The sequence below is a fragment of the Perognathus longimembris genome, chromosome 3, assembly GCF_023159225.1.
Source record: "Perognathus longimembris pacificus isolate PPM17 chromosome 3, ASM2315922v1, whole genome shotgun sequence".
Taxonomy (NCBI): domain Eukaryota; kingdom Metazoa; phylum Chordata; class Mammalia; order Rodentia; family Heteromyidae; genus Perognathus; species Perognathus longimembris.
This window is the reverse complement of record NC_063163.1, coordinates 82,796,554-82,823,419: the sequence shown is the minus strand read 5'-3', so window position 1 is coordinate 82,823,419 and position 26,866 is coordinate 82,796,554. Positions and strand designations below refer to the sequence as shown.

Below are 26,866 nucleotides of genomic sequence, written 5' to 3'. Positions count from 1 at the left end.
TGCTGAATTCAGGCTTCCCGGTCTGGATGGGATGTCAAGTGCAAGATGCCAAGCCCAGCTTCTTCCACTGACATGGAGTCTGGCAAACATCTCTACCCAGGCTGGTCTGGAACTGCGATCCCCGTTCACTCTCAGCCTCTCAACTGGCTAGGGTTTTAAGTGTGAGCCACCCGTGCCCAACTCAAGCTGTCTGAAAATGTGCGACCTCATGCCACGGCTGTCTACCACCTGCCAATGCAACAACTACCCGTCTTGAGTGGCCGTGCCATGTGCAACTGAATGCTCTGGTTCTGTTCTGGGAGGTCACGTGGCTTCGGATGGCTGCGGCTGCTGCTGCTGCTGCTGGCGGTGGCTACCGAACAAGAAGGATCTCTCTGGATCATCAGCAAAACAACAGCCTGCCCCGACCCTCACTCTCACGCAATCCTGGGCCACTGGATGCTCTAAGGCCCGAATCAAACCATCACTGGGGGTGGGGTGAGGGGTCAGCAATGCCAAGACAGGACCAGAGTGAGCACCCAGATGCTCAAAACAGACCCAGCAAAGGGACATTTTCCATCCCCCAACCCTGTTCCCCTCTCCCAGGCTGTGTGCAAGTGTTCGCCTGACCCATGGATGACTCATTCATTAGGTAAGAAGAACAAGACCCGCACCTGCTCATTCCAGGAAGACTGGGGACTGGAGACTGGGGACTGGGGGAGGGGGGGCAGGGCTTGAAGATGTCCACAGAGCCAGAGACAAAGTGGGGCTAAGGCCTAAGCCACCTGTTGAGACAGGATGTTCTCATGGCAGGCACTGACTGTTCTCATCCAGGGCCTTTCTCTCTGGCTGTTTTCAGTCACACACACACTCATACACACACACACACACACACACACACACACACGTGTAGGTTTTTATCGTATAAAAACTGTGCTTACCTATAACTTTTTCAGTGCTGGGAAATCAATTCCAAGACTTGCTACACAAACACTCTACCACTTGAGCCACATGCCAAAACCTGTTGCTTTTACTGTTTGTTTTTCAGAGAGGGCCTTCTGCTTTTTGTCCAGGCTCGCCTCAGACAGTGATCCTCTAATCCTCTTACCTCTGCCTCTCCAGTAGTTGGGATTTTGACAGGCATGTACCACCACACCCAGCTTGGCGTTTTTGTTTTCTGAGATAGAATTTTGTTCACGTTTGTCTGGGTTGGCCTTGAACTGTGATCCTCCTGTCTCCACCGCCCAAGTAGCTCAGATTACATGTGTGCACCAGTAAGCCCGGTTTTTAAAGGCTCCGTTTTTAAAGTTGTATAAAGCAAGGCATAGAAGAGAAAGGAAAATTGGGATGCACCTTCCTCTTTATCATTGATAAGGAAAAAGGAGCGAGAGTCACTAGAGAAAAGGGCAGATAGGCCAAGACACCTGCCACTTAGCTCTACCATGCGCCAGGTCTGTCAATTTGTTCCACTTGTGCTTGCCATGCCTAAGTAAACACAGAAATTCTTCACCAGAGGCCAAGTTTCCAGGGCTGCTCCCAGCAAATTGGCCTAGGTAGACATCCCAGCTGCTGTCCGTTATAAGTTGGAATGGAACATTAACTTCTGAATGGCCCCGAAGGTGTCCAGCAAGCCTCTAGCCTCCTCACACTGTGTCTTGAAAAACCTAAGTGGACAACTGAGAACTCAGGATGGTTTGCCTGGCCACGCAGCCCCTGAGATCCACCAGCGCCGGAAGCGCCGCCAGGCATGGAGAAGAGCTCTGGCACGGCTCCCTGCCCCACGGCACTCAGTGGTCATTTCACGTGACGCTGGGGGCCTACACCGAGCAAGCTGCAGATGCACAAGGGGAAGCTGGGAGGTGGCGGTCTCCAGTCTTCCATGCTGCCTCTGGCCCAAGGCAAGCGGCCACAACAAATGTGCAGAGCCCAAAGGCATGAGCGCCACAGCCTCTGATGGTCAAGTCCAGGCACCCAGACTGCTCTCTTCCTGGACTTTTTAAGGTGCTAACTTCCTCATGGGAGAAAATGCAGGCATGGCAGGAGCTGGTACCTAAGAAATACACATTTCCTTTCGTGAGTTGGGCACCAGTGGCTCACATCTATGATCCTAGCTACTCAGGAGACAGTGATGCAAAGCCAAGCCCGGGCAGGAAAGCCCAGGAGGCTCTTTACTTCTAGTACACCAGCAATAAAGCCAGAAGTGACGCTGTAAAACTCAAAAGGTGGAGTATCAGCCTTGAGTGAAAAAGTCAAACAAGAGTGCAAAGCCCTGAAGTCAAGGCCCAGTACCGGAGGTGAAGGGTGCCTGGAACCCCTTGACCTGCAAGTGTGCCCCCAACCCTAAGACATTCACTTCTGCAGCTCCAGGGATTCACGCCCAGGGCCAGGCTTGCCATGGCACCGTAAACATCGGTTGCCTAGACAACAGCATGTTAGGAAAGTTCAGTCTCTGAACTGCAGGTCAGAACAACACTGAGATTTGGGGGAAAGGAAGATAAAGATGGTTCCCTTTGGCTCTGGCTGCTGGCTGCCATGTCCTCTGCCCAGTAAGATGGAGGCGAGAAAGGAAGTGGCCATGAGGTCCCTCCTTGCGCTGGCTTCGTACCAAGGAAAAGACTAGAAATGGGCTTCTGGTACGGAGGGACTGAGAAAAGCACTGCCTCATTCATTCACTTGTTCATTCATTCATTCATTCACCAAACATTCACTGAGCCTTCAGCTGTGTACCCCATGATGTTAAGCAGAGAAGTGAAAGGCCCGGAGGGGATCTGTAATCCCAGATACTCAGGAGGCTGAGATTGGGAGGAGGATTGTATTTTCTGGCCAACCTGGGCAGAAAAGTTTATAAGACCTCAGGTCAGCCGACAAAAGCTGGGCACAGCAGTGTGCACCATCACCCTAGCAATAGGGGAAGAGTACATAGGACAATCACAGCCCAGGCCAGCCCAGACATAAAGTTGATATCCTATTTGAAAAGCTAACTTTAAAAAAAAAATAAAGAAACAGAACTAGGGGCATGACCCGAGGGGTAGATACTTACTTGCCTAAGCAAGTACAAGGCCCTGTGTTCAAACCCCAGTACTGCAACGGGGGACGGGGGGGAGGGAGTACGACTGTACCTTTGGGGGCAAAGAACATGGTTTCTAGAACTACCTGAAGTCTGCATACTTCAGGAAGTGAAGTCAAAGCTGCTGGCACCTCAGGTCTCATGAGATGCCAAACACATCCCAGCCGGCGCGGGGGGGGGGGGGGGGGACACATGGCTGATTAATCATCCCAACACCTGCACCTGAGACTCAGGGGATGGACACAGAACAGCCACCACCCCAATGTACAGAACACAGTCCACAAACACCACCAAAGACCGGAAGGAAGATGCGACAATCACCGTGAACGGCAATGTAGAAAACTAAGCTGGCCTGTTTCCCTGGCAGCTTCCGGGAGCCTGGCCATGGTGGAAAGGCGGCCCCAGCTGGAGGCCTGTGAAGTTGTTAAGGTTTTTATTCTTCCTCTATTAATTCAAGTTAATAAATCCTTCCAGTCTAAGGAAACGGGAGGAGTGATGGCGAGCGCTTAGCTAGCGACCAGACGGCTCCCGGCCACGTTCATTTCAAGGCATAGCCTGGACGGGGTCCACGGGGAGCCACTGTCTGGCAGCAGGGGGTGACGCACACGGGGTGACTGGTGCCAGAAGATGGTCTGGGGCTCCCTGTCCTGCCATCAGCCTCTGGGAGCAGATGGCAGCGTCGCCCATTGACTTCCGCCCAGCTGTGTCACTCTGCTGTGCCCCGGGGAGGCAGGGGGCACACCTGCTGGAATTCATGGAAAAGAGGAATGGAAGAAGGACTCCAAGCAGCCGGACTGAGTACTGAGGCCAAAATGCACCATGGCTAAAGGGACTCATGATGAATCACGGCCTTCACCGTAAGATCCTTCTAGAAGGTTCCCTACTGGCCTCAGGATAACCTGAGCTCCCAGGAACTCCTGCTTAGCTCCCCATGCAGCAAATTTCAGCTTCCGGTATTCATGGCCCACCTGGAAATATCTCCCTCTCTTTACATGGTCTCCTTCTATGCACTCTTGTGTGGGCTGGCAAACTTCGGCACACAGGCCAAGTCCAGCCCACAGCTTATGTGTGCAAATAAAGTTTTACTGGAACACAGCCATGGACGCCCGTCTGCATACTACTATGGCTGCTTTTGCTTATAGCAGCGGAGTGGAGGAAAAACAGCAGAGAACAGGTGGCTGCACTGGCCACAGGCGGATGTATTGATGCTTTGCCCGTTCATTTTCCTCAGCCATCTGAGACAATGCTTCCTTCAGGAAACTGTTCCTGGCCTTCCTAACATGTCTTAGGTTTCTTCACCTGGGCTACCTCAGTGCCAGCCTTTTTTCCTTTAAACTGAATTATACCTGGTATTTTCAATCTGCCTCTTCTAGACCCCAAGTCCCTTAAGAAAAGGACTGGGGGTTTTGTACACCTGTTCTAATGTGTGTTTGAAACGCTATGCCCCAGGGCTCTTACACAAATCTTGGACATTAATGGGCACCGAAACCTCAATTTGCTATGTGAAAGACTGAGCAAATGTGTGAATATATGGACACCTCAGTCAGGAGACCATACACCCACATCATTTGTCAGGAATGAACAGAGCTGAAAGGGCCCACGCAGTTACGCATCCCATGAACACAGGCCCCCAAATGCCTCTGGGGTACTGTTCCCAGATCAGCCATCAAGAGCCAAGTAGTGCTGCACTTAAAAATTAGGGTCCAGGGTGTGCAAGGCTAAGCTGGCCGCAGGTCCTGCCGTTGCTTCCAGGGTCACCCGGGCTCTGTACTATGCTGCCCATCACAGGACTGGTTTATTCTGCTCATTTCTCCTCTGCTCCCCTCGAAGTTTTGAGAAACGGGTCATCACTCTCCAGAGCCCTGCTGGGACACAAACTAAGTGGTTCCTGCACACATGAACCAGTCAGTCCCTACTCCCAAACCCTTCCCTGGAAGGCAGTGTGCACAGCGCCTAGTGGAGCCCCATTTCCCTCGAAGGAGGCCCTGAGACTGGCCTCTGACCCAGTGGGGAGCTCACTTGTGCCATGTTTAACATACCCTGGGTTGCAGTTACTTGTGTCTAGAGGCCACAGACTTCACTTTTAATGGCTTCTCCATCACATTCCCTATTTTGCACATTTCTAGGGCCCTCAGTTTGTCCAAAAGAATTGTCCTGCCTGCCTCAAAGTGACTCTTCCACCCCACACGGATGCCCCCACGCCGCCCACCATGATCTGAAATCTCAGAGCCAGGCAGCTGTGGCTCCAGCTTGGTGCAGAAGTTGGCCCTGCAAGGAATTTTTTTTTTTACATCTCCCATTCATCACCCTAAAAGGTTCATCTCAAATCCTATCAAATAGATCAATTATCCAGATATGGACCAGTGCCTTCTCTGTCTTCCCCAGCGATGGTACCACCCTCCAGAGTGGTAGATTTGGGATATTTAATTTGGCAAGCAAGTGACAACCCCCCTCCCAGAAGCCTGGCGCCTGCCTGTGGCAGAGCTGAGAGAAAGCAGAGGAGCATATGCCCAACCCGATTACCAGGAAGGAAGATAAAAAGAAGGCATAAATCTACTGGCCCAAAGGAGCCCCTCGGGAAAGCCTGTGTCTTCTGTCTCCATCGTAGGAGGAATCTCAGTCAGGGCTGGCACCACACCCTGCAAAACTACACAGCACACTGAAATGCCACTAGCTAAAGATTATCCTCAACAGCTTAAAGACAACACTCCGGTCCCAACCTTTCCAACCCTACCTGCACGTCCTCTCTCAAGCATCTTAAACCCCACCCTAAGCTCTAGTCCACACAATTAGGGACTTCGGGGGAAGGATGGGAATCGGATTAACTGAGCTGGCCAATTTTGATTGATGGATGGATGGATGGTGGATTGGCTGATGACTGATTGACACTTTTCCAGACAGCTGTTCACTTCCCAACTACAAATGGTATATCCCAGGCCATGAACACAAGTCTGAATTTAATGGGGTATAGAGAGTGAGGTTCAAAAACAAGATCACACACCTCAACCAATAAGCTAGGGGTGGTGGGTTTTGCCTGTAATCTCAGCTACATGGAAAGTGTAAATAGGAGGATCTAGGCCCTGACCAGTCTGTACAAAATCATGAGACCTTATCTGAAAAAAAAAAAAAAAAGAATGATGGATGTGGCTCAAGTGGTTTAGCACTTACCTACAAAGTGTGAGCCCCTGCTCCTGAGTTCAAACCTTAGTACCACCAATGAAAAAGAGAAGAGAGACAGACAGAAACAACAAAGAGAGAGAGAGAGAGAGAGAGAGAGAGAGAACACTAATCATGCATGCACATGAAGACCTGATTAGATGCAGGCAGGGATTCATATGGACGTATTAATAGAAGTGTAATTAGAGTAGCTCACTATAGCAAAGGGAAGGGGGGAATTCTCCTTTTATTGCTTACATTTTATATAGCTTGTATTTGCCAAATAAAGATGTACTAGGAGTTATTTCTCTAGTTAAAACGTGTAGCTGAAAATTACCTCTTAAAAAAAGGATGTGGAAATAAAAAAAATAATTTACAAGAGAATTTGTTTTTAATTCTGAGCTTTCTAATGCATTAAAAACGATTTGGTTTCCCACCCGGTACCTCTCCACATGCTGTGGCAAAACAATAGGAGGGGGAGGGGACAGGTCATCAGCGTCCTGACAGACTAACAGAAGAAGGTCAAATAGAAAAAAGTGCAAATCACTGCCCACATAAGAATGTTTAGGGTTTCCTGACAATGGCCCTGGATGTGAGTCAAGAGAGTCAAGACCTCTGCCACTCCTCCTCCCTCTCCCACTCTGCTTCCTCGCCCCCTCCCTTGCCCCTGACTATAGGGAATCCGTGGTGATTATGCAGAGCACTGGGCCACGAAGCCACAGTAACTCCTAAGAAGGCTGATGAGAAATGTTGGAGAGATTTCCACACACAGGTCTATGTCAATGTCTCGAACTCTTTCCACTTGAATCTCTTTAGGATCCTCTTCCAATTTTAACACCACGTTTTCCTGCAAAATGATGGCTACTTTGAATGTGTGGATCAAAAACTGTGTGTGTGTGTGTGTGTGTGTGTGTGTGTGTGTGTGTGTGTGTGTGTCCCGGGTCCTGGGACTTAAACTCAGAGCCTGGGTACTGTCTCTGAGCATTTGTGCTTAAGGTTGGTGCTCTACCACTTGAGTGAACCATAGCTCCATTTCTGGATTTTTGGTGGTTAATTGAAGAAAAGAGTCTTACTGTCTTCCCTGCCCAACGAGGCTTCAAACCTAGATCCTCAGATCTCAGTCTTCTGAGTGAAGCACAATGTTAACGCTTAAGAAGGTAAAGAAGCAAGCTCTTCAGACTTGACAGTGTGCAAATTGCATACATAAGTGGTACATTACATGGACGTGTTGAATCATCACACTGGACTCCAGAAATACATTATATGAAGACAATGATTAATATACAAAGTAAACAAAATCGATTATTTTTTAAATGTAGTGCCACAGATGTGCTGTGTATCTGTTTATGTACTATGGCCCTTGGGGGAACCACTAATGAGTATAAAAATCATTTTAACATCATATCCAAGAATCAATTTTTGTCCCCTCAAGAAGGACTTCAATGCTATTGGGCTGTATGTGTATGCGTGAAGTGTGCATCGAAAATGCAAGAACCAGGCAGGTGCTGGTAGCTGGTAACCCCAGCTGCTCAGGAGGCTGAGATCTGAGAATCATAGTTGGAATTCAGGAAAAAAAAAAAAAAAAAACAAGTGGAGGCGTAGCTCAAGTGGTAGCATGTCACCCATGATCAAAAAAAGCCAAGCAAGAGCATGGGGCCCTGAGTTTAACCCAAGAACCAGAAAAAAAGGCAAGAAAGAAAAGAAAGTATGAAAACCAATATATACTCCCCCCCGCCGTGTTGATAATAGCCCCTGAGTGGTTTAAACCTGCATGTTTACTGAGAATTAATCTCTAAGAACGTGAAAGAGCCTTTCTCCCCTTGTATGTGTGCACACCTTTTATAATAATGACAGAGAAATAAAGCCATATACTTTAATCCAAGTGAAAAAAGTATAGAGAAAAGGAAAGGGAAAGAAGACAATAGATCTTTCGGGAACATTGTACAGAAATGTGTGGGCATGGGTTTGGTTACAATCATGGCAGCATTCCTTGACTACCAGGTGCCCAGCTGAGCCCTTGCTAATAACTTCTCATTTCTGGTGCAGCTCATCCTGAAGAGGCCCAACAGAGGCTACCAGGCACACGATTAAAAACAAACAACAATAACAACAAAAAAGAGAAAACATCAGATAGACACACTTGTGTCTGAAAAAGCCAAGGATAAAAGATCTTTCAAGCAGCCTTCTGCCAACCCAAGACCTCCCAGGGTGCTTGGTGCTCCAAAGATGACAAGCGTAAACAGCTCTGAAACAGCTGGTCCTGCTTTCAGAGACACTCTTTCTTGAACCTCCACGAAGGAAGAAATGAGAGGCGACCAGAGGCCGCCAGTTAGCAGCACACACTGCTTGACTGTTTGGCAGGGCTGCAAAGTTGCCAAACGAGAGAGGGGGGGGGGTAGGGGGGAGGGAGGGAGGGAGGGGGAGGGGAGGGAGGGGAGAGGGGGAGAGAGAGGGAGAGGGAGAGGGAGAGGGAGAGGGAGAGGGAGAGGGAGAGGGAGAGGGAGAGGGAGAGGGAGAGGGAGAGGGGGGAACCCAAATGTTCTAGAACTCTGTGGCTGCCTTCCACCAGGCAGACACAGGCTTGGCCTCTCACACCTTCTCACCCACTCCCCGATGAGGTTCACTCTGGAATCAAAGATGTCTGGAGTGAGAATTCTCAGAGCAAAACAAAACCATGTGTGTATAAATGCATGGATTATATATACATACACACGGGAACAAGCTTCATGAAACAACACTGCCAGCATCTGCCATACATTCTAATAGATTCCACTCTAAGTTCTATTTCCTTTTGGAAATGCTGGTCACAGTGTATTCAAATGTCCCATCACCCCACCAATGGGTCATAACCTCCAATTTAAAGATGGAAATGTACTCCAACCACCCAGCCCGCAGAGAGAACGCTAAGACTCAGCGAGGTCAAGGCCAAGGCCCCAAGGCTACTTCCTGGCAGATCTGGGAGCAGCAGAGACCAAGTCAAAGTGAGCTGAGGTCAGCCCAGCGATTAGAACATCTCCTCATGGGCCCTCCCTCCTTCTCCCCCCCTCTCCCCAGCAGTGCTTACCTCCACCCTCACTGGGAGACTGTGGGGTCCCCAAGCATTCACCTGAGGGGGTGGGAGTCCCGAGACAAGCCTCCCCCCCTCATTTGAGATATGGGGGTCCCCAGGCAATGTCCTCCAGGTACTCATTTAGGGACAGAGGGTTCCCAATGACCGCCAGCTCTCTGGTATGGTGGGGTCTCCCAGCACTGACATGACACTGTGGGGGGGTCCCCAGACACACCCCTGTACTCACTTGGGGCCTGGGGGATTCCCCTGGAACTCACTTGGGGATGTTGGGTCCCCCCCCCGCACTCACTTGGGGATGTTGAGTCCCCCACACTCACTTGGGGGCGTGGGGTCCCCCGGAACTCACTTGGGGGTGTGGGCCTCGTCCGGGCGCTGGCCCAGCTGGAACTCGTGGGACTTGCTGCGATGCAGCGCGGTGAACCCGGGGATCAGGTGGATCAGCTTGCGGGAGGAGGGCGGCGGGGTTCCGGGGGGCTTCAGCTTGTTCTTCCTGCGGGCGGGCGGCGTGCCAGGCGGGGTCACCGTCACGATGTTGGGGGTCCGCGGCGGGGTGCGCGCCGCGTGGTGCCGCTGCCGGGGCGAGGGCGGCAGGGAGCGGGGCCCCGACTCCAGGGGCGCGGGGCGGTCCACGGACAGCCGGTCCCCGTGGGTCCGGGGGTCCCCCTGCGCCCCGGGCCCGGGGTGGCACAAGTGCGGGGCGCAGCGGGCCGGCGGCGCGCGGGGGCCCGGGGACGGGTGCGGGGCTCGGGCGCGGGCCGCGGGCTCCGCCGCGCACAGCGGGCTGTCCTCCTTGCCGGGCCCGGGCTCCGGGGTGGGCCACTGGATCGTCCAGTCTTGCTTGGAGAGGTTCCCGCCTGCATGGAAACGGGAGGACTCGCGTGAGTGGTGTGTCCCTCACATCATACGCCTGTGGCGTCATGGGCACACTGTGGCACGTGCACTCTAGATGATATGGACACACGGAAACCCTACAGGCGAGGAGACTGAGGCACAGAGGGGCGAGGGGCTTGTTGGAGGAGGCCCAGATGGACGACCCGTGGCCAGCCTGGCTCTCCAGACCGTGCGGATCCAGGGTCCGGGAATGGGGCCTGGGGAGGCGGCAGGGCACACGGGGGGGGGGGGGGGGGGACAGAGCCAAGCGGCAGTGGAGGGAAGGCAGGTCTCCTTCCTCCTCCTTTCTCCTCCTCCTCCTCCTCCTCCTCCTCCTCCCTCCTCCTCCCTCCTCCTCCCTCCTTCTCCCTCCCCTTCCTCCCTCCTCCTCCCTCCTCCTCCCCCTCCCCCCTCCTCCTCCTCCTCCTCCTCCCCCCACCACCACCAACCGGGAAGGCCACCTGGACTGAAAGGAGTCCCAACCCACCCAACAGCAAGCAAGGAGCTCGGCTGATGGGTTGGTTTTCATCAGGCTCATGTGTTTCCTCACTGTGACTCAGTGTCTCCATTTGTAACTAACAGAAGAACTCTCTGGCCAGGTTGCTCCAAGGCTTGGACAAGAACAGGCGTAAAGTCACCCAGCTTTATGACTAGTACTGAATGGTGTTGCCAGAGTATTCGTGGAAAAACATGAGAAATCGCCTATCTGCAAGGTGCCATAGAGGATTAAACCAGAGGAACGCATGACGTATCTTGTTTCCTGCCTGACACAGGGCCACAAAATTACTCAGTCCTTGCCATACAGATTGTGCCAGGTGTTACTCACATGCCTCCAAGACCAAACTCACCTAGCCCTTCTTGGGGGTTCAACTGTGTTCCCCCAAAAGATACACTGAACCCTTGCAAATGCACTATTGAAAAGGAGTCCTTGCTGATGTAAACCATGACTGGTATCTTTATAAGAGGAACACAGTGGCTCACACCTGTAGTCTCAGAGCTGGAGAGTCTGAGACAGAAAGATCATGATTTCAAGACCAGCCTGGGTTACTTAGTGAGATCCTTAAGGAGGAAAAGACAGAGCCAGGCACAGTAGCTTTACATTGTAATCCCAGCCACTCAAGAGGCAGAGGTCAGGATGATGATAGTTAGAGGCCAGGCCCAGGAAAAGTTAGCAAGACTCCATCTCAACCAATGGATGGGCACGGTGATGCACACCTGACACACTCGTCACATAGGAAGAGGAGGAAGATCAAAGCCCAGACCAGCCTGGGCATAAATATTAAGACTGTACTAAAAAATAATAATAACTTTAAAAAAAAAAGTATTGGTAGCTCAAGTGGTAGAGCACTTAACTAGCAAGAATGAAAGAGAGAGATAGAAGACATAGAAAGGTTGCATAAAGATGGATGCGGAGATTGAAAGGATGGGGCTATGAGCCAAGGAATGCTAGGGAGTACCAGCCCTCACCAGACGACACTCAGGGAGAAAGAAGCTCAGAACAGACTGTTCCCCCAGACCTGAGAGGGGTGCAGTCTGGCACACACACCCTGACTCCACATTTCAAGCCCCAGAGCTGTGAGAAAATTAAATGACAGGGGCTGCCTTATAGCAGCCCTGGAACATTCCAGCAAGAAGCAACCGCATGTGTTTCATGCTGTCTCACAGTGAGGGGGACACGTGCCGGTGTGAGAGTTAGAGGGCCCAGGGCCCTTCATGCCTGCACCCATGCTGGGACACACACACACACACACACACACACACACACACACACACACACGGAGGGTTCAGCTCTCCCTGACACCCCCTCCCACCTGGCTAATTTCCCTGCCTCCCTTAAAGTTTCTTTTCAAAGTCTAAAAAGATCAAAAAGGATGGAAGCCAATCTTTACCAGCCCCTCCCCACCAAATTCCCTTTGCCATGAAGTGTTCTTCTTTTCCATCCGTCTCAAAAGCAGAAGTCTGGGGATGAAAAAGCAAAAGGAGGAGGGGGGGGGAAAGGGGTCTCATTTCACTACCCCAAATTGCCAGCCGCTAAATTGCCAGGGACTCCACTCCTCCTCTTGGCGGGAGCTTCAGAAACCTCTCAACCCCTCCCCTCTCCCTTTTGATCCTCTTTTTAATAAAGTCTGAGGGGAAAACGAGGTAATTTTTCATTTTAAATAGGAAAGGTGTGGCAACAAGGCGCTCCCAGGGTTGCTAATCGTCCTCTTCCCTATCTTGTCGCCCGTTTCTCCAAAGTCATTTTATTTCAAGTCTGGAGATGGGCGGAGAGACAGGAATGGGGCTTCGGAAATGAAAGGTCTCCAGCATGATGAAAAGGATTCGCACGATGCACCTTTTTTTTCTTTTGGCCTCCTCTGATAAGAGACCGAGAGAAATAAAAGCCATCTCTCGAGGGGGAAAATAATTTCAGGAAACCTAGGCAAGTGTCTGATTTCTTTGTCACTTCCTATTAAAACTGTATAAACAGGCAAAGGTATAGCTTAGAATTTCAGAGCAGGCATCTGAATGCCCCCTCTCATTTCCAAGTGCTTGTTAGTTTGATCCCTATAACTTGTGGGCAAGAAGTAGAACTTTTAGACACCACTTGAAAATATGCATCTGCAGTAGTCATAGCAAAGAAAATGATAACCATCAGGCTGCCGTGGCTCACGCCTATCATCCCAGCGATTTGAAGCCAGAGCAGGAAGAAAAACCCATGAGACTCTTATCTCCAATTAACTAGCAAAAGGCCACCAGTGGAGCTATGGTTTAAGTGGTAGAGGAGCCAGTGTTGAGTGGAAAGAAAAAAAAAAAACAAACAAGCAAGAGTATGAGGACCCTGAGTTCAAGCCCCAGGATGGGCCAAAAATCATCATCACAGATGAAGTAAAACCATGGGTGTTAGATGTTAGCAATGTAATTACTCAGTTAATTGCATCACAGCCCTGGTTGCGAACCCAACCTGGCAGGCGGATGCTGGCAGTTGGAGGCGGCTCCCAACTTGAACTGTTCACATGGGGCTATGGGCTATGGTAAGCACCCAAAACTGTGAAGGCAGTGGGCGTGGCTCCGTTGGAGTGGGTGTGGCTCTGTCGGCATGGGCGTGGCTGTCCACTGTAGGGGGCGTGGTCCGGTGAGGACGTGGTTTACCTATTGTGGGCGTAGCTCGGTGGTAGACACTGCCTAGCAAGCCTAAGTTCAAACCCCAGTACTGGCAAAAATAAAAATAAGAGTTCCTGCGAGTTGGTGGCATCTTCCCAAGTCTGGGAGTGGGTATAACTGGAAGAAAGTGTCTGCTTACATCAGCCCCCTGGGCCCACCCCTAACGTCACCCTGCTAATTCCTGTGGCATCACCCTGCCTTCAACACGGCTGCCAAGGCTAAAACCTCTGGCCTTGATGCATCTCTCTGCTTCCCACATCAGAGCAAGGCCCACCCATGCTGCTCTGAACACTCTCCCAAATCTGCCTTCTCTCTCCATCCCAGCTGCCACTGCACCATCCAGCACCACATGCACCTCCTCTCCCACCTGGCCATACACGGCATGCTCTTGACGGCCTCCCACCTCCCTCCTTCACAACCCATTCAACAAGGACAACTGGCTTTCTGTAACCATACTGCAGAGCTTCACTCTCCTACCAGAAGCCTCAACAGTTCCCCACCACTCTCAACATCTCAACTTCTTCTTGCTGCCTATAGGAACACCTGTCCCTGATCCAAGCCCAGCCCACATCCTTCCCACCTCCATCCCCTGTCCTCCACCATACAGCCTCTCCTCTGGCCACACTGACTGTACTGTAATCCTTCCAACAGTCCTACTCCCCACAGATCCTCTGCCCCTGCTGGTCCCTGTTTGGAAAGCTCTTCCCCGCCAGACCCTTCAGGAGCTTGCTTCTCTGGGACTGCCATGCCCCTCCTCCAGGAGCCTCCCGCTCACTTGGGATTCTATCAAGGTTCTATTTTCTTCACAGCACAGAGTCCTAGCCTCAGACTTTCCTATTATTGTCTATCTCCCCCAACTGGAATGTGAAGCCCAGAAAAGTGGGAGCTTTGTCTGCGCGGCTTTCCGTTCTCCCACAGAGGGCTACGCCTGTCACCTGGGGGGCCCCCAGACGGTGACTGACTGAGTGAAGGAGTGAATGGCAAACCAACCAAGAGCGGGCCTGGCTGGAGCTCAGAGTCTGCAGAAAGGAGGCAGGCAGAAGGATTCAGCCAAGAAACCGCCCTGAGCAGAGGCACCTTCTGGAAAGGTGGCCCTGGCCCATGGTAGGAGAGGGAGGGAGGGGGACAGGATTGCATGGGACACAGCAGGCACCAGGGCAGCCCAGACAGCAGAGACCTGTGGGGACATTTGCATAGGATGTGGGGACAGCCACATAAAGAGGGGGGGGGGGGGGAGACATGCCACGCCCACTGCGAATCCTGGCCTGGGAGCCCTGTTGCTAGGATTTCAGCGTAACTCAGAGCAAGGACCAGAAACTCTGTCTCTCTGTCTGCATGCTCCATTCCCTCAAGAGGAGCTGTGTAGCTTCCAGAAGGACCTGGCCAGCCCCCTGCAGGATGCAAAGCCAAGTGCTGATTCAGGCCCTGGAGCCCCCTGGGCCTCCTCCTGCACCCACAGGGCCCCTGTGCAGAGGCCTCGTGCGCAGACCCAGTGCACAGTCCTGCACACCCAGCGCCCCTGGCGACCAGAGCGCCCCCCACCCGGGCAACTATTATTAGGAGCGTGGTCCTGCCCCTGCTCCTGGCCCCAGGCTGACTCATCCTGACTCCCAGTCTCCACTGCTGGTTGGCTGAGATTTCTCCAGAGAGGGAGATGGCGTTCATGATTGATGCTCTCGATCATAAAAATAACCAGTTATTTTCATGCAGTGAGTCATCTCTATAAATACCCCAGCGCTCGAAGGGCAAATGCCAGGGGCACACTCCCACACTCTACTCACACTCAGGTGTGCACGCATGCACAAGAGTGCATCACACCACACACACTGCCACACACTCGGGCTTGCACACACACACACGCACACACACACACACCCCACAGAGTTGTCCTCAGGCTGGAAACACTAACATGAGATACACAGGGAGCTTGACTCCTCCCCAGCCTGGGAACAGCAGGCAGGCGTATGAGCCTCTGCCTGGCTGCTACGACAAAGAAGTGAGTCGGTGGCTGAATCCTACATCTGCTTCTTACCCTAACCACGGGCAAGCAGACGTCACAGGGAGTCTCACCGGACTGACATCAAGATGTCAACAGAAGCCAGGCACCAGTGGCTCACACCTGTAATCTTAGCTATCAGGAGGCTGCGATCTGAGGATCTCAGTTGAAAGCCAGCCCAGACAGAAAATTCTGTGAGACCCTTATCTCCATTTAGCCACCAACACCCCCACCAATGGTGGAGCTGTGGCTCAAGTGGTAGAGCACTAGTCTTGAGGGAAAAGGCTCTGAGTTCAAGTCCCAATACTGATACAAATGCACACGCGCACACACACACACACACACACACAGGCTCCATTATTGCTTCTCTTGGTGCCATCTGACTGATCATTGCAGGCTGACTCTGGGCTGATAAATGGCCTATGCATTGTGTTTACTTCATCTGTTTAATGAATATTAATTCATAAGAAACAATATTTCCATTCTTGAAGCAATTTGGGGCAAAATGATGTTTTTCTTCTTCCCTCCCTCCCTCCTCTCTCGGAGAGAACCCAGAGTTAGGTAATAACTGGGTGATTTGTGGTGCATGAAGATAGAGAGAGAAGGAATTTGCTCCCCTTCCTCAGGCACCACCTGAGGAAGAGAGGGAGGGCTGCCCTCCCCCCCTCCCCAGAACTGGGAGCAGGCAGTGGAGGGGGATGGAGTTCAAGGCCAGAGAGAAGAGAGTTTGGACAAGATGGAGGGGATGAGGTGAAAGCTGACTGTCTTGGGGTGAGGTTGGCCAGTTTGTCCCCACTGCATTCAAAGTCTCCGTCCTGGGTCTCCCTCCTGGGAGGCCTCCTTGCAGTGCAACCCAGATGGCGGGTCACCCCATTTAGCATCCAGAAGCTCTTCTGTGGTGTCCAGAGGACACCTGCTGGCTGGGGGTGGCAGGGCTGGAGTCCCCATAACCACTGGATCTCCCCAAAGGACTCTGATGTCTATTCCACCCCTCCCCATGCTCAGCACTTATTTAAGAGTTAGGCACTGGTGGCTCACGCCCATCCTCCCAGCTACTCAGGAGGCTGAAATCTGATGATGGAGGTTCAAAGCCAGCCTGGGCAGGAAAAACAATCTAAGAGACCCTCATCTACAATAAACTAGCAAAAACCTGGAAGTGGAGCTGTGGCTCAAGTGGTAAAACACCTCCTATTGTGAAGTGTGGTTATGGGAGGAGGTGAGAGGGGCAGCCCAGGACCAAGAGGGAGGGGAAAGGAAGAGGTAGAGGAAGAAGAAATGGAAAGGAAAGCAGCCAAACCCCAAAGGTTCTCAGATCTGAGGAGGGCCATCAAGGGTCTCAGAACTAGAGATCAAAACAGTGCCCCCCCCCATCCCGGGAGGGCCATGGGGACAGGGAGAAAGAGAGGGAGACAGTGGTGAGTGGATACAGGAGGCAGCTGGACAGAAGGATTAGCATCTAATATGTGATTAGGGCAATGATGGCTCACAAAAATGAAAAGGAGCCGGCACTGATGGCTCACACCTGTCATCCCAGCTACTCAGGAGGCTGAGATCTGAGAATCACAGTTCCAAGCCAGCCTGGGCAGGAAAGTCCCTGAGACTCTTCTCTCCATTAGACTACTCAGAAAAAGCTGGAAGTGGTGCTGAGACTCAAGTGGTAGTAGAGTGCTAGTCTAGAGCAAAAGAGGCTCAGGGACAGCGCCCAGGCCCTGAGTCCAAACCCCAGGACTTGCCAAAAAAAAAAAAAAAAAAAAAAAAGCAGAGAATGTTCTGGAACCAGTTCCCAAAGAGGATGTGGGAGTAAAGGTGCCTAACTCAGGGGAGGGGGTCTGTCATTCAGCCTCACCTAGCACCCCATGCTGCAGGCATGGGTGAAAGCAACAGGAGACGCCTCTCCCCCCCCCCCCAGCACCTATGTGTTTAGCTACACACCACAGCCATGCTGGCATTCACCACAATGCCCAGCTGCTCCCATCTCCCTGAGAGGAGGCCAGGTTCCCGCTGAGCAGCCCCCTCTGTCCCTGCCGAGCCCCCACCTCTGGTGTCAAGCAATCTTCTTTCTGTCTCTGTGGATTTGCTGCTCCCTGGCCTCTCACTGATGTGGAGGCCGGATCCCCGTGGCCCTAGGTTCCAGGTTCGCAAACCGGTGGCGCACGCCAGTAGTTTCTCATTTCTGTTCAGCCACATCCCAGCGCCGGTATTAGGCGTTTGGTGAGGTGGAAGCTCAGCCGTCTCCCCGCACAGGCAGGGCCTTGGGAACCGCGTGGCAGTCCCCGGCACCTGTCACCATCCATTACCAAGGGCCCGCTCCGCCAGCCCAACCCGGATGACACTTCCTTTTCTTGGGGGGATGAAATCCGCGCTGCCGCAGGGGGGCTGCAGGGTCCTGATGAGAGCTGACAGGGGAGACGGGGAGCGGGGAGACGATGTCACTGCCACCCACCACCGGCTTGCAGAACAAAGAGAAGGGGAAACGGAGCCCGCAATTCCTGCCAGCCTGAGCCTCCCCCTGCTCCCTACCTTAAAACCACAGAGCAACAGCAGGAGAGAGGGGACAACAAGGCAGAGGAAGCAGTCAGCCAGGCCACCCACACCCCAAGACCTGCCACCGGGGCACTGCTGACCAGCGGAACCTGAAGAACTCATCTGAGTGTTTTCACTCTGATAAGATGTACTCAAGTGCTTTAGCCAACTATCATTCTTATTTCTCATTGTACTGTACTTTTTTTCTTATTAGAGATACTAGGGTTTGAACTCAGAGCCTTGCCCTTGTTAGACAGGCACTCAACCACACACACCACACACACACACACACACACACACACACACACTTTTTTTTTCACTTTAGCTATTTTTTTCCAGTAGAACCTTGCATTGATGACTGGGCCGGATCCCAACCTTCCTGTTTATGCTTCCTGTCTTGCATGGATGGCAGGCATGCCCCCACAACCCCAGATTTTTATTGATTGAGATGGGGGGCGGTGGAAGGGGACTCTCCTTAACTTTACGCCTAGGTTAGTCTGGAACTGAGATCCTCCTGCTCTCCTCTCCTCCTGAGTGGCTGGGATGACAGGAGTGAGCCACTGCCTTCAGCATGGCTCCACACTATTTCTGTCAACCTCCAGCTCACAACGGAGTAAGCCTCCCTCCATTTCAAAGGTGATGTCTGCCTGGCAATGAACTGCCCACTTCTGACGTCTCCTCCTGTCATTTCCCGCCAGCGTGTGGAACATGGCCACTGCTCTGAGAAGAAGGCTTTGCCACAGAGCCATCCCAGATGGTCGGCGGGTCTTTTTGTTTTCTTTTGAGGGTGCTATTTTGGTTGCTCCGAGAAAAAAAAAAAAAAAAAAAGGAAAAACAGGGATGAAAGAAAGAAATCGGTAACACTAATGAGCTTATAACACAAAGCTAAAAATAAATGAATGCAGGAGAATGATGATTGTGACAGAAATTAAGTTAAATCAAAACTGAAGTGTTCTGGGATGTTTCTCAAAAGGCACCAGAATTTGATAAGTTGGCGAGTCTTCACTAAATCCATCAAGAAAGAAGGGTTTTGTTTTATTTTATTTTTTCCAGATGGTGTGTGGGTCTCATGTCAGACCGTCTGGGTGGCAGAAGTGTCAGGGTCCCACCGCTGAGGTTGCGGTGCAGGCTGAGGATGTTCTCCCCCATAGCACCCCAACCTGGCTCTGGGTGACCTCTGCCCTCCGGGCCCTGCCTGCCCCCACCTACCTGAGACCCCTCCTCGTGACCACACCTCTGTGTGACAACACGGGGTGACATGTCCCCCCCTTCTGCTTCAGGAGAAACATCCTGCTGCTCTGCTCTACCAGGGGGAAGGGAAGCAAGCTGGGCGAAGGGCACCTCAGGCATCTGGCTTCCTAAAGCACAGTCCTGTCCAGCAGCTTGGGCAACACCAAGGGCTGGGCAAAAATCTGAATTCTTGGCCTCTACCTGACCCAGAGTGAGTCTGAACACAAGAGTGGAGCCCCGCCTCCTGAGGATGAGGTCACACCCCCTGAGGATTAGGCCACACCTCCTGAGAGTGGAGCCCCGCCTCCTGAGGATGAGGTCACGCCCCCTGAGGTGAAGCCCCGCCTCCTGAAGGTGAGGCCACACCTCCTGAGAATGAGGTCATGTCCCCTGGGGTGAAGCCCCTTCTCCTGGGGGTGAAGCTATACCTCCTGAGAGTGAGGCCACGCCTCCTGAGGGTGAGGCCACACCTCCTGTGGTGAAGCCACGCCCCCTGGGGGGTGAAGCCACACTTCTGGTGTTTTCAGCAATGCTGCTGCTATTCTGTCACATGCACGAAAATTCACACCCCAGCCATGATGGAGCCAATCAAACCAAGCCTCTGTGTCTTCTCCCAAGGGCTCAGAATCCATAAGCAAAACATAAAGGCTACTGTTCATCACCCCCAGGGTCCAAGTGCTTTATAGATTGTTTCACAATCAGACCCCAATCCTCCTAGCTCCACCTCCGATGTGGCTGAGATGATACACCCAGCATTATTTCCGTTCACTCACATCCGGCTTTGGGCACAAGGCAAGGATGCTGGGGTGAAGGAGGGGGAGGAGGGGAGCATGCAGGTCTGCCCAAAGCCTGTCAGATCTAAATGCCAATAGAGCACAAGTTCAAGCCTAGGGCTGCTCAGAGGACTTCAGAGGCCTGGGCTGAGGAGCCAACATCCTTTTACTAGACACCTTGTCCAAAATCCTAGAAGTCAGACTTGAACCAAGTGTAGCTCTCGCTCACAGGAGTTGCAGCAGGCCACAGAGGGCCTTGCCCAGCCTTTCTGTCCCCTGGCAGAAGAAGTTTGCTGATGAGAAGTCCCTGAAGATAAGCTGTCTCTTCACATCTGAATTTCCTAACCATTCTAGCAAAACTTCATTAGGCTCTGAGTGTGGCAGGAGATAATGATCTGCCTTTCTCTCTTTCAATCACCCTCCCCCGCACTCCCATAACGAAACGATATGGGAAATTAGATGGTTCTAATTAATGACTCAATAAATGGAGAGAAGGGGGAGGGGCCTGGCAGGGCTCGTATGTCTCCTATTGTCAATATTCATTTTGGCTTAGAGTTACAGGCCCACAGCAGGCTCGCTGCTCCCTAAAGAGAGGAACTCCAGTTGGGTATGGTGGCACACACCTGTAATCCCAGCCATGGAGGGAGGGAGAGGCTGAAGGAGGAGGATCCAGAATTGGAGGATAGCCCAGGATAGCCTGGGCTACAGAGTAAGACACTGTCTCAAAACAAAGGACTAAGCAGGCACCTGTGGCTCATACCTGCAATCCCAGCTACTCAGGAAGCTGAGATCTGAGGATTGTGGTACAAAGCCAGCCTGGGCAGGAAAGTCCCTGAGACTTTCATCTCCAATGAACCACCAGAAAACCGGAAGTGGTGCTGTGCCTTAAAGTGGTAGAGCGCTAGCCTTGAGCTGAAGAGCTCAGGGACAGAGCCCAGGTCCAGAGTTCAAGCCCCGCAACCAAAATAAACAAACAAAGGACTCCTCATCCCTACTCCTCCTCTCAGAATCTCAATCGCAGCCCTCGGTATTAATTACTGGAAACCTCCACCCACAAGACCAGCTGGAGCTCTGGGCCTAGGACAATGAGTAAAGAAAGATCCTTCCTCCCTTCATGGCCAGGGCCCTCCCCAACTCCCAGCTTGTCCACCGTGCCCCCCCAAAGCCAAAGCTGGCCAACACTGGGATTAAAGAGTGATCTCTAGGGTCAAACCATTGAGAGGCCAAACACAATATCCCCACCTGGCTTTGGGCAGCTTCCTCACCTGGAAAACAGCCTTGCTTGTGCCAGTATGGGGTTGACAGATATCAACAATGATTTCAGGTTTGTTCTTGGCTGTGTGGCCTGGAGCAAGCTGTTAGCCCCTCTGTGCCTCCACTCCCTGGTCTATAATCTGGGAATAGCATCAAGTGTGTTAGGCCACAGTAATGAGTCGTGGCCATCAGGATGCATGGTGGGCACCAGACCCAGAGTCTGGCACCTGAGACACAATTGATCAATGTACACACTGGGGTTGTTTTACTGGGGTGATCTGTGCATGTAGGCCAGCCCATGAACCTGGCGAGCGTGTTCTGTAGCTGCAGGAGGAGAAATGAATGCCGTCGCAGGCTGCCCAGTACAGGGCAAGTCCTTAGAGGAGCTCAGACTCTTACCCCATGGGAAGCTGACAAAGATTAGTCCAGAGAAGAGAGAACAAAAAAGAAGCAAAAGCTACCAGAAAGGCCGCTTTCCAAGGCGGCCTGGGCTGACCACAGCATCCCCCCTAAAGGCAAATGCCCCCCCCCCCATTATAGCTTACAACCCCTGGGGTCACAGTCACATCATTCACTGCTGACCATCCATTTCCCCCACCAAGCCACGGCTCCACGGATGCCAGGGACTGGGTCTGCCCAGCCCACACGGAGGACAGGATATTTAGCATGAGACCCGTGGGGATGACAGAGGGGAAGGGAGGAGGCGTAGACAGGAGGCATGCTGGGAAATTCCCTGGTGATGGCAGCCAGTGAGCTCATTTCAGGGTGGAAAGCCAGACAAAGCGGCAGTGGAGCAAGCTCTCATCACCACAGCCGTCCAGGACGGGAGATGTCTGCACCAGGCAGCCGTCCAGCGCGAGAAGTGCCCGCATCAGGCAGCGGAGAGCTGCAGAGCGTCGCTGACCTTCCGCACTCATCAACCCTACCTTCTAGGTACAGCACATACCCTGGGAACCACATGAAAATCTACCCACACCAAGCGCCCCCTGGGCCACCTGAGGGTGACATGTTAATCCACGTAGAAACAATCCCTCCAGAGACCACAGAAGAAAAGAGAAAATAAATCATCACAGAACCCTAAACAGTCGTACAAAACTGCCATATTTGCAGGAAGAAATGAGGTGTCACCAGTGATTTTCAGAAAACTAATTAACAACATGACTAAAATAAATAAATGAAGCCAAGGGGAAAAGGGTATGAGGCAAGCTATCTAATCTTAATATCATTTCTCTTTTGTTAAAAATGGATATGGGGGGGAGGAAGAAGCCTGGAAATTATTATAATTAAAATGTAATTGTATCTTCCTTGGGTGATTTTGAAAGCACTTTTAAATACTGAAATACTTCATGTGAAATAGCTCACATTAAGATGTGAAGATAGGCATGATTATAATTGATTGGAATATATATGTGTGTATATATATATACTTTTCTGTTTCCCAAATATTTTTACAGATTATAAATTATTTTAATGTCCCAAAGAAAAATAAATACAACTTTAAAACAATAAACAAGTGGCATCTAAGACTGCCCCTGGCCCAGCTCGGCAGCGGGGGAGAAGAGGAGGAGCATCGGAGCAAGTGAAGGCGATCTTGGAAATCCTGAACAGAGCCCCCCTGGGCCCCTTCCAGGCCCCCAGAGGCTAGTCTGGGAGCACAAGGTCATGGGCCAGGGGGTGAGGGGTGCTCTGCCTAACCAGGTGCTGATTGGATTAGAGCCTGGTTCTGTTTTCCTCTAAGTAGATTATGCCTCTCTTGAACTTGCTCCAGTGGGTCCCGGAAACATAGCCCAGGTCAGTCCTGTGGTTCGTTTTCTGAGCTCACTGGAATATGTTTAAGTATGTAATAATACATTTAAGCCTAATCAGATAAATCACTAAATCAGATCGTTATCTTGGAAATCAATTTGAAAAGCAAGCTCTGGCTACAGGTCCTGGCCAAGGAGGAATAGACAGAAAGAGAAAGACCTGAGGCAGCAGCCAAGGTCCCTCTCTCTCTCTCTCTCTCTCTCTCTCTCTCACACACACACACACACACACACACACACACACACACACACACACACACGCTCCCAGCACCATAGGCACTCTGCTTCCTCCACCACCCTCCCCTGTCCAAAGGCTCAGCTCAGATCCTCAGATCGGCAGCGATGGAGTCCATATAAAACATCATGTGAACTCTGCCAGCCTTCAAGACCTCTTAGAAGCTACCAAAGCCAGAAAGAAGCTCACATGGGGACATCTGGTCGACCTCCCTATCTCAAAGCAACTCAACTCTATCAACTCTAGTTCTCAGAACTTCTAAGAGCTGCATTAGATTACTGGGATTTTCTTACACCAAAACTCTTTTTGAGTCAAGAATAAGAGATAGGATGTGGACACAAGTCAGAACTAGACTTAAATCCCTGGCCACTCTTTCTGGGAGACTTTCAGACAAGTGAGATGGCCCCTTATGCCTCTGTATCCCTGTCTGTGCAATGGTGTGTCCACAGCACGAAGCCCAAGCTTACCCAGCCATGTCCGTCACTGTTGCTGAGTTATTTTCATTCCACTTCTTACCTAGTATATTTTTATGTGGACAGACAATATCCCTAAAGACAAAAACATGCCTGGGAACATTCTTGTTTTATTTGAACAAATGTTACCAGAGAGTTGGGATCTGAGGAGGGGCCATCAGGACAGAATGGTAATCAGATGGACACCATCTTTCATCTCAAAGAATCTACAGTGTGATGACACAGACAGGAAGTAAACATGCACAAATGAACAAGGAATGAAAATCGGGGACATGTGCTACCAATCCAATGAGCAAAGGATCCTGGGGTGTTATTTGGAGCTGGGGAGAGGCGTGGACAAGAAGACTTTCCAGCGAAATATGCATTTAAGCCAAAATATATACGTTCAGTGTATAATACATTCAGCAGGTGACAGCTAGGGAGGAAGACAAAGGATGGGGTGCCCTGCTCCAGAGTATAGGGGTCCTGAGATGAGAAAGCACACAAGAACTGCAAAGGAAAGCTCGGGAAGTAAACAAAACTGTAAGGCGCTGAAACCACCAGGTCAGCAGGGGTGGACGAGGCCGGGGGGCTGAGGTCTTGGAACAGAGGCCGTGTTTTGAACAGGAGCTCATTCTGGCTCCAAACAGAAAGCCTTGGGGGGAGGCAACATGGAACAAGGAAAGCAGAGAGGAGGCCAGGGTCGTAGGGGCAAGAAGGGAGCTGAAAGACACATTTTGAAAACAGAATTAACATCATCAGGGTCCACGAGGCATCGTGGGGCTAGGCTGCCATCAGGATGACTTCCAACCAGAGAGAAGGTGCCAACGCTTACTAAGATGAGGACAATCCTGGAGGAAGAGGGGCAATCCCACCTCAGACAGGTGACGTTTAAGACAGAAGGGACAGACCCAATGAGTGACCGTAGAGACAGGAGAACTTCCAGGACCATGCTTTTCCTGAGAAGGGGAGAGAGAAGAATGGCCCTCAAAAGAGGGGGCAGTCTGCAATTCTAGGCACTGATAAGAGACCAAGAAAGGGGGGAGGGATGTGTCTCGGATTCACCTTGCTATTGCCGGGCAGGAGGTCTTCATGGATGTCTGTGGAAGGACAGACAGACGCGTGGGCTGTATGTGGATGGATAATTGACATGTGAATGGGAGGACATGGGTCTGTGGCTGGGCAGACAGGGCAATGGCTGAATGTGTGCATGGATGACTGACAGATAGGTACATGGATCTAGTCATTGTTCTGGCCAGATAAGGCAGCCAATTTCCTAAGAGAAACACACTTCTTCTTTTCACATAACCTCCTCGGTCTAGAGCACTCTTTCCTCCACATCCCAGCCCTCTGCATTCCTCAGATCCATGCTATCTCCTCAGAAAGACCTTCTCCAACTTCCTTTGCTAAGATGGCTCCCATCCCAATATTTATCACAGTCTCACATCGTCGTGTTTCTTTGTTGGATGGAGTATCTGCCTTCCTCACTCGATGGTTTCATCCACCCAGGCAGGGTCCTGGCCCAGCATCGCTGAGTCTTTAAAGTATCTACTGCAGAGGAGGGGCTGAGGGCCTAGGTAGGAGATGGATGAGGGGACAGCTAAGGGGGTGAATGAAGAGACACATAGCCAAATTCCTCTAGGACACCCTTATGGTGAAGCTGTCCTGAATTACAAGGGAATACTTCCACATCAACCATTTTCACTCTCTATGGAAAGATATATGGATAAGAAGATGGCTGGAAGAGTGGATGGGTAGATAGATGAATACATGGATGGATGGGTACATGTGTGGTTGGATGGATGGATGGATGGTGATGGATGGATGGATAGATGGGTGGGTGGACGGAGGGGTGGATAGAGGGATGGATGGATGGGTGGGTGGATGGATGGGTGGGTGAGTGGGTGGATGGATGGCTGGCTGGGTGGGTGGGTGGATGGATGGGTGGGTGGGTGGGTAGATGGATAGATGGACAGGTAGACGGATGGGTGGGTGGATGGATGGATGGGTGGATGGGTAGGTGGGTAGGTGGATACATGGTTTGATATATGGATGGGTAGATGGATGGAAGCATGCATGCATAGGTACATGGACAGGTGGACAGAAGGAAGGATGAACAGATGGAGATGGATGGATGAATGGAGTAAGAGAGAGAGAAAGGGAGAATGTGGGAGACTACATTTAAGCATCGTTTCACTAGTTCGTCACTAGAAAGGGAGAGGAAGGGAGGTCAGAAGGACGAGTGAGTGATCCTATCCCTTCCTTCTGACCCTGTGATATGAACAGCTGCAGCCTGACAGTGTTGTTCCACCCGTGCCGGGTCCCCTGCTGCTGAAGCCCGCTGCACCTCCAGCGAAGGTGCTCCCCCTCCCGGCCTGCAGCCTCCGCCAGGGCCCCATCCTGACCTCGGGCTGGCGTAGCCCTTCCTGCTGACTGCCTTGGCTACCCTGCGCAGGGCCAGGCCACCGGCACGGGAGAGGAGGGGAAAAATATTTTGAAAGGCAAGGGCAGGGCAAAACACTCTAATAAACAAACAAACAAAAGAAAGAAATACTTCATACATGCGGCTTCTTAAGGAAGGGCCAAGTCCTCCGCTCTCAAAACATTCAGAAAATGACAAGCAAGAGACACAGAACACCTGAAGGGTGACCTTCAGAGGGCACTGGCTGGCGTTAGCACAGGCAGGTGTGAGCAATGGTCACTTGCACGTGCACACACGCATGCACACACACACACACAGCTCCAGTAGCCCTGTATTGCTTATATGTTTGTGGAGAGCACCTACCTCTCTCTCTCTCTCTCTCTCTCTCTCTCTCTCTCTCTCTCTCTCTCTCTCTCTCTCTCTCTCTCTGCTAGTCCTGGGGCTTGAACTCATGACCTGGGCGCTATCCTGAGCTCATGCTCCACCACTTTGAGGCACAATACCATTTCCAGTTTTGTAGTAGTTTATTGAAGATGAGTCTCATGAACTTTCCTGCCAGGGCTGACTTTGAACCATGATCTTCAGATCTCAGCCTCCTGAGTAGCTAGGATGACAGGCCTGGACCATCGGCTTGCTGCCTCTCTTTTCTACATACCTCTCAATTCCAAAAGCCATGACAAACAAGGGGTAGGGGAGAGAGGAGGACACCTTTGGGGGAAGACAGAAGGTGTGTCTGCTCTGGGAGGAGTGGGACCCAGCCACCACCAGCACCCCCGGCACCAAGAGGCTTCTCCTCTCTTCTGGCTGGGAGACACTGAGGCTCTGCCTGGTTTCCACACCTATGTCCAAATTAACTTGAGATGGGCCAGAGCTTAAGGCCCGGACACTGG

The 26,866-nt window shown here is 51.6% G+C and overlaps 1 protein-coding gene across 1 annotated transcript in view; it reads right to left on the bottom strand.

Annotated features, from left to right (window-relative positions):
• Window positions 1-26,866, bottom strand: part of Ksr2 (kinase suppressor of ras 2) — a 199,554-nt gene that overhangs the window by 124,664 nt on the left and 48,024 nt on the right. Inside the window, exon 4 of the mRNA XM_048340914.1 lies at window positions 9,619-10,126. Within this exon, the coding sequence (XP_048196871.1) occupies window positions 9,619-10,126 (508 nt within the window). The remainder of the gene's footprint in view (window positions 1-9,618; window positions 10,127-26,866) is intronic.